Raw genomic sequence first — 8,071 nt, forward strand, 5'->3', positions numbered from 1 at the left:
TTATATCCCGAGTAGGCGTCCATGAATGATAAGTATTGGTACCCCGAGCTGGAGTCCACCAGGGTATCAATACTTGGTAAGGGATAAGGGTCCTTAGGACATGCCTTATTCAAGTCGGTATAGTCGACGCATATTCTCCATTTACCATTCTGTTTTTTGACTAGCACTACATTGGTTAGCCATGTTGGGTACTTGACCTCTCTAATGAAGCCGGCCTCCAGGAGCGCCTGTACTTGCTCTTCTACTATTAGGGCTCGTTCCGTGCCGAGCTTGCGTCTTCTTTGTTGTACAGGTCGGGATCCTGGGTAAACCGAGAGCCTGTGGGACATGAGCTCGGGATCAATCCCGGGCATGTCGGAAGCCTTCCATGCGAAGAGGTCGGAATTAGCTCTTAGGAGTTCAGCCAACCCCTGTTTTAAGGTTTCCCCTAGGTTGGCTCCTATGTAAGTGTTTTTCCCTTCCTCTCCACCGACTTGTATCTCCTCGGTTTTTCCTCCCGGTTGAGGTCGCAGCTCTTCTCTGGCCCTTGCGCCACCGAGCTCTATAGTGTGGACTTCTTTGCCTTTTCCTCTCAGATTTAGGCTTTCATTGTAGCATTTCCTCAGCAATTTTTGATCTCCTCTCACCGTTGCTATTCCCGCTGAGGTCGGGAATTTCATGCAGAGGTGGGGAGTGGATACCACTGCTCCGAGCCGATTAAGGGTAGTCCTGCCAATTAAGGCATTATAGGCTTACCCTTCATCTATGACTATGAAGTCTATACTCAGAGTCTTTGATTTTTCCCCTTTTCCGAAAGTGGTGTGAAGGGGTAAAAATCCTAGTGGTTTTATTGGCGTGTTCCCTAATCCATATAGGGTGTCGGGGTAGGCTCTCAATTCTTTCTCATCTAATCCTAGCTTGTCGAAAGCAGGTTTGAAGAGAATGTCCGCCGAGCTTCCTTGGTCCACTAGGGTTCTGTGGAGATGGGCATTTGCTAGGATCATAGTTATTACCACTGGATCATCGTGTCCAGGGATTATCCCTTGCCCATCTTCTTTTGTGAACGAAATAGTAGGGAGGTCGGGTGATTCTTCCCCGACTTGGTAGATTCTTTTGAGATGTCTTTTGCGAGAGGATTTAGTGAGCCCCCCTCCCGCAAATCCTCCTGAGATCATGTGGATATGCCTCTCTGGAGTCTGCGGCGGTGGATCTCTTCTATCCATATCATCTCGCTTTCTCTTTCCGTGACTGTCCGACCTTTCCATGAGATATCTATCAAGCCGACCTTCTCTAGCCAGCTTTTCTATCACATTCCTGAGGTCGTAACAGTCGTTGGTGGAGTGACCATATATTTTATGGTACTCGCAATAGTCGCTGCGGCTCCCCCCTTTTTTATTTTTAATAGGTCTAGGGGGTGGTAGTCTTTCAGTGTGGCAAATCTCTCTGTATACATCCACTATAGAAGTTTTTAGAGGAGTATAAGAGTGATATTTTCTTGGCCTTTCGGGACCGAGTTCTTCCTTTCTCTTGACTTCCCTTTCCTTCTCCTCTTGAGAGGTCTTCAAAGCTAGTGATCGATCTTGGGGGAAGGCTATCGAACCACTTCATCGCCGCTTTTGATAAAGTGGTCGGGAAAGCTTTGCATCGAGTAGCGTCGGAAGCATCAGCTAGATACATCCGACTTTTAAAGTTGCTTAGATGATGCTTTGGGTCCGTGGTTCCATCGTAGAGGTCCATGTCAGGGCTTTTGAAGTTTCTCGGAACTTTTGCCCTCATTATGTCCTCGCTGAAAGGATCGTCTCCGCCCAAGAGTTGTTCTTCTTGTTCTTCGCGGGAGTTGTGATTCTTGAGGGAAGATTCTAGCTGTAAGAGTTTTCTTTTTAACTCTTTTCACCGCTCCATCTCCTCTTTGAGGTACTTTTCCGTTTCCTTTTGCTTCTCCCGCTCTTGCTCTAATTGTTCCAGGCGGCTGTGGATTAATCCTATTAGTTCAGCTACGTGGGATGGTCCGCCCTTTTTTGATTCGCGCCCATCTGAGGAGTTTACCTTCGGGTTTTTTACCCCGGAGGTGCCCTCTCTGTGTTGATGAGGTGCCTTCTCTATGTTGATTATTAACTTCCTGTTGTAGGGCTAGATCCGCATCGTTATTACTCATGTCCAGATTCTCCTGTTCGGAATCTGTTTCCACATGGCCTTCTTCGTGGGATCTGTCCGCCATCAATGGATGATCTCTCGGGTCCCCGGCAACGGCGCCAATGTTACGGTGGGTAACCGGAGATTAATGGATTGAATGGCGTAAGTTGGCCCAATCGTCCACGAATGGTGAGCTCCGGGTTGGTTTTGCACGCTGGAGCCTCCTTCCGACTTGTTTACGTGGGTGAATGGGGGGTGGTACCTGCAAAGACACTCCGATGCCTAAGTTAGCAAGAGTGTGAGCAGGTCTTGAGAGTATTGGGCTTAGAGATACCTGAGGGGTGTCAGTGTATTTATAGTGGTGAGCCAATAACCACCGTTGGAGTAGTGCCGTATCTTTAGGGTGTTAACCGCCCCCATTATCTTGGGGAGGTTAAGATATGGCGTTATGAAGTGGTTAGAGAGATTTCAGGGGCGGTTACTCATTCGAATGAGTATTTATCTGCCAGCTAATCTCACATCCGACTTCTTCAGACCAAGTCGTGGTTGATACTGACTTCTTATGTGAAGGTCGGTACTTAGCTAGGGTTAATCCTTCAGATTAGACCTTTTATTTGGTCCTGTGCCTTTATCGTTGGGACAGGGTATGAACACTATGCATATTCTATATTCTATTATATAATATATCCACTCTTCAGTTACAAATTTACAATATCTCTTCGGTGCTTCAAATAAGCACACATTCATGCTCTCCTCACCTTGCATATCAAAATGGAAAATGTTCCCTTAAGTGGAGCCAGTTGTTATGATCCCTATGCTAAACTGAACTGCTGAATTTGATCATTGAAATCCTATTTAGTCAAATTAAAATAATAAACAAAAGCAACATAACTTTGTTGTGATTCCCTTAGAGGGGGCCGGCGGCCAGAGAAATCTCAACAAGCACTGTTCACATTTGAAAAAAGAAAATTGGACTTAGCAAGAAATTTGCCTTCTTAATTATCACTTACTTTATTACTAATACAAACAACAAATGTCCCTAATCAGTCACTAGCTCACTCTTCTAGTTCCAACGTATTGGAATAAGGCAATGACTTCTAAACATCAAATATAGGACGCAATAATAGAGCTTGCATAATGCTAAAATATATTTACTACTTGTTTTAAATATTTTTATTTATAAATATAAAATAAATATATTAAAAACTTAAATTTTGTATATTTTCAATAAAAAAATTTTCAATTTATAATTTTATCATGCGTCTTTGGGTACAAATTAACTAAATTCAAAAAAAAATGTTACTAAGTTATATATATAATTTCGAATTTTTTTTTTGGTCAAGCACGCATAAAATATGTTGTAATAATTTCTTCATGAGGAGTCATTGCTTATTTTTAACAAGCTGGAATTGGAGTGAACGATAAGAATGAGTAACTGAGGGAAAGTGCTGTTTGTATCAGTATTACACATAAAAAAGTAGGCAACTTTGTTGTGGAACTAGTGTGAAGTTTCTTCCCTTGTTTCCTCCGGTATTTACAATTGTCCTTTGAAGTGAAAGTCTTCCACCAAACAGTTTTCTAGTCACCATCTTAATTTATTCACCCATTTTGTTCACAACCTTAGCTCGTGTAATTTTCCACTTGACCATGATTCCATAAACCCTCTTACTTCTTGTTGCATTCATACTTGGATTTGATCATTGAGTCCATTCTGATGAGAGCTGTCTTGAGCCCACATGACACCAATGTTCAAATATAATAATACAAGAATTAAATTATTTATTTATTTATTTATTTTTAACATAGGATGTTCTTATAATATCACGTTATCCTTACCTTCTCACATCAACATTTTCATAATACTTCCAATTCATTATTTTTAATTCTTGATTTTGACCTTTTAAAACTTGTTTATTGATAAATACTTATTGAATATTTATAATTCATCTATTTAAAAAAATACTATTCATACATCAAATACTCTTTAATTAATTGTATATTTAACTAATTTTTTAACTTACAAAATAAAAAAATGTGTATCTAATTGTTACAAAAATACTAGTATTAAAATAATATTTATTATAATAGATGTATAGTTAGTGGAATTGTTAAAAAAAATCCTCACCACCGGAAAGAAAATAACTAAAACATGTTGTGAAGTTTTACCGTGTATGTGTTGATCTTACCTTGTGATCAAAATTTTGATGCACAAATGTCACTACTAAAGTGGTCCTCTCATGCACCACAATGGGTAAAAGGAATTGATAGGCAACAATACACATAGGAATTGGCATTAAGAAAAAGGCATACAAATAGTTTCTATTTGAACAGTGTTGTTAGACATTTACACATGGAGCAATTATAAGCTTTCATGCCACAATGTGGTAGGCGACCTTACAACCACCTCAACTCAAATTTTGTTTAACAGCTAAAGCGTGTTTCCTCATACTTCTACAATTAATTACTCTTAAGAATAATCCAAAGCACTATTGCTATTACTGTTGCTCTTTTTCAATGCTAAAAGATGAGAGACCAGTAGAGATTAAGATTAATTAAAAAAAAAAAAAGCCATGAATTTCTAGCAAGGAAGCTAGCAAATGGGATTGACCATAGTGCTGAATTGAATTCTATAGACTTTGGTCACAAGCTAGACAAATTTCACTATAGTAAAGTCGAACAGAAATAAAGAATGTGTTTATGTGTTTTCAAAAGAAAAATCATTACTCTTTTTAACCTTTGGATTTGCTTATTCTTCCAACTTGAAGGACTCTTCTACTTTAAGAAAGTGGAGTATGCACTTTTTAGGTAATTTAAGTTACTAAGCGACGAAAAAGTAAGAATAAGAGGTACTAAAGAATCCTTTTTCAATGAACACGCTTCCCAAGAACAAAAGCTCAAGTGCTGCACATAACAAAGATGAACTAAACTAAGATCTTAAAGCTGAACTTTGCAGTAAAAGTTCTGTTACATTTACATTTCAATAGGAGGGTGGAGAAACAAGAAAGATAGACGTTTGATTCAGTATATTATTTGAATCAATTGAAGAGATGAAGTCATTACTTAGAAGGAAAGGAATGGAATACTCACAAGAATAATGTAGGATATAGAAAAAGAAACAAAAGTTTCAATTTTAAAACTACGGAATTGTCATGTTCCATTAACATGAAAAGGATAACAAAAAAAGACACTACCTTCTTCTACTACCAAATGAAAGGAATGATATAAAGGGAATATTAAGAAACCAAAATCATTTACCCTCTTAGCTGTATACATTGTAGTAATTGCTGTCCTGGTATGAAATATGAAGGATAAAGACAAAGGAAAAAAAGAAAAACATTCCAAGAAATTTCAGACTTTTCATCTACCTTAGTTGTTGCTGCTTCAACGTTGATGATGGAAATTGATGCAGTCCTTCTTCATTAGTCATCAACAGGAGCAGGAAGATTGAGATCAATTAGGCAATTAGGAACAACAACAAGAGAAGAAGGAGCAGCATGATGCTGCTTGATGACCAAGGTGTTCTCCTCTGATGAACCTCCAATGAAATGGGATCTTTTGTGTCCTCCTAATGCTTGTCCTGACTTGAAAATCTTGTAGCAAATTGGACATTCATGTTCCTTGCTTTTCTTTGACTTCAACTTCTTCTTAATGTTCTTCTTTTTCTTATTAGCCTTTGTGCTGGCCTTAGTGCTATGAGCCTTTGGAGCAGGAAATGAATCAGTATCAGTATCAGTGCTGTTCTCATCACTCTCTTCATCTTCATCAACATCATCATATTCTGTTGAATCATAAGAACAATCATCATATTCATCATTGGCGAAACCAGTTTTTTCATTCTTGGTAGGAACCTCAGTTGAACTGTGAATAAGAGAATCATAATTTGCTCTCTTTCTGAAATCAAACTTCTTCCTTGTAGTAGCAGTAGTAGATATTGTTGTTTCATATTCCAAATCCTTAACTGCAGCAGCAAAAGCAACAGTACTACTGTATTTGCTTCTTCTCTCTTTGTCTTTATCTTTAACATTCTTCCACCCTTTGAATTCATCCATTGAGACATCTGAATCAACCATTTTGTTCTTGAGGCCACTCCTCAGAGACCCAGCAGCTGAATCTGAATCATTAGGCACAAAGTTCTTCCTGCCATCGTTATTACTCACAGTCACAGCAGCAACCTTGTTGGTGTTAAGAACAACAGAATTGTTATCAGAAGACTCAGTAAGAGACACGAATCGACCCCTCCGGCCGGAATCTCTTGAGAGCATCATGAGCATCCTAGCAACCTCTTCTTGCTCCTCCTGCTGCTGCTCCACTTCAGAGACAGAAGCAGATGGAGAAGAAGAACAAAAGGGTCTGAGATTCTTGAACCTCATCATCCTCTTGGATCTCCTCCTTGGAAGCAACGAAGCAGCAGCACCACCAGAACTCTCAGCATCAGATTGGCTATTATTATCACCATATTCATCATCATCACCATCATCATCCATAGCCATAACCACCAATTTCTCTCTGTCTTTGTCTTTGTCAGAGTGACAAGCCATGTGGCCACACAGAGCTTTCATTGATGGAAAGCCTTTCCCACATTCCTTGCAGAACCTTTCTTCCTTCTCACGTGCCAAGTTGGTGGCAGCAGCACCATCAATATGCACAAACCTTGTTGTCTTCTTAGGATTCTCCCTTAGCCCATAAATGGGGCTATTATTATTGTTACCAGCAGCAGCACCACCACCAACAGCAGCAGATTGAGTAGGCCATGATGAATCCCTCTTCCTCTTCTTGAGAAGAAGATCATGAGTGTTAGCAGCAATGGGAGAAGAAGAAGCATTGATGGTGGTTCTTTCTTCAGTGATGTGGGTCCTGATGTGACCACCAAGAGACTTGCCACATGGAAACCTCTTGCTGCAATACTTGCACACAAACTTCTTCCTCTCCTCCATCATCATACCAATCTCAATTATTCTGATTCTGATCAATAATTATTCAACAACCAATCAATGAATCTGATTTGGTTGATGCACCAAAACAAAAACAGAACAAGATCAGCTAAGCATGCCTTCTATCAAACACTGCAAAAGCATAACATGAAACATGAAACATTCATCATTAGAGAGCAATGATACATGAATATATATTAATATATATGATCAACTAGAACAAGGTGGAATTTTTATTGCAGAAAAGAGATGAAGGGACCAAAATTGAGGATCACCAAAAGAGTTTGTTGTTGATGATGGTGACGATGACGATGATGAGCAGAAAAGAGAAGAGAGAATCAAAAATGGTGTTTTGAGATGTGACAGTTCTAAGAAGTACAAGATCCGACCCACAAAAAGGGGCGAGACCCCTTAATTTCCGTTTCCCAATAGAATGCGAGAAATTCAATGCCCCAAAAATAAAGATCACATTTTTTTGAAGATTACTACTACATTCTACTCCTCCTCCTCCTCCTACTACTACTACTACTTCCGCTATTCCTACTTACTAACCAACTTCCTTCAACATTCAAGAACAAACACAATTGAATCAATCACTGATTTTAATAATCCTTAAGAGGTAGCTAACAATATAACAATTGGGTTCTTCTTTTTTAATTGGTTTTTATTTTTACCTGTGCTCAGTGATGTAGTTGGAGGAGAATTCCATGCACGAAAGAAAGAAAAATAGGGTATGGTTTTATTGGTAGCTAAGAAAAAAAAAATAAAAATAAAAATTAAGGAGGTTGCGCTTATGTTTTGGCACGTGCGACTCACACGGAGAGAGAGAGAGAGAGAGAGAGAGAGAGAAAGATCATTTGAAGGGACAAGATTTTCGGTTGTATCATTATCTCAGATGTGATATGCCACTACCCCCGGGGACTTCATTTTAATTCCTTATAAAGCTTTTTTTTCTCGGAAAAAAGATTATTATAAAAGAAAAAGTCTTTTGAGAAAAAAAAATACTTTTGCTATTTTGGTAATTAATT

General features: G+C 39.0%; 1 protein-coding gene across 2 annotated transcripts; it reads right to left on the minus strand.

Annotated features, from left to right (window-relative positions):
• Window positions 1–5,120: 5,120 nt before the first annotated feature.
• On the minus strand, window positions 5,121–7,738 carry LOC107481425 (uncharacterized). Of its 2 annotated transcripts, none has more exons than XM_016101702.3 (2): window positions 7,718–7,738; window positions 5,121–7,175 (listed from the first exon to the last, which is right to left on the minus strand). In XM_016101702.3, exon 2 carries the CDS (start codon window positions 7,050–7,052, stop codon window positions 5,532–5,534), a length of 1,521 nt encoding a protein of 506 aa, XP_015957188.1. In that variant the 5' UTR covers window positions 7,053–7,175; window positions 7,718–7,738; the 3' UTR covers window positions 5,121–5,531. The 2 variants fall into 2 exon arrangements, with proteins under 2 accessions (XP_015957188.1, XP_015957189.1); XM_016101703.3 differs by lacking the exon at window positions 7,718–7,738 and adding an exon at window positions 7,319–7,641.
• Between the last annotated feature and the right edge of the window lie 333 nt (window positions 7,739–8,071).

This window comes from Arachis duranensis, chromosome 3 (genome assembly GCF_000817695.3).
Source record: "Arachis duranensis cultivar V14167 chromosome 3, aradu.V14167.gnm2.J7QH, whole genome shotgun sequence".
In the NCBI taxonomy this organism is placed as follows: Eukaryota; Viridiplantae; Streptophyta; class Magnoliopsida; order Fabales; family Fabaceae; genus Arachis; species Arachis duranensis.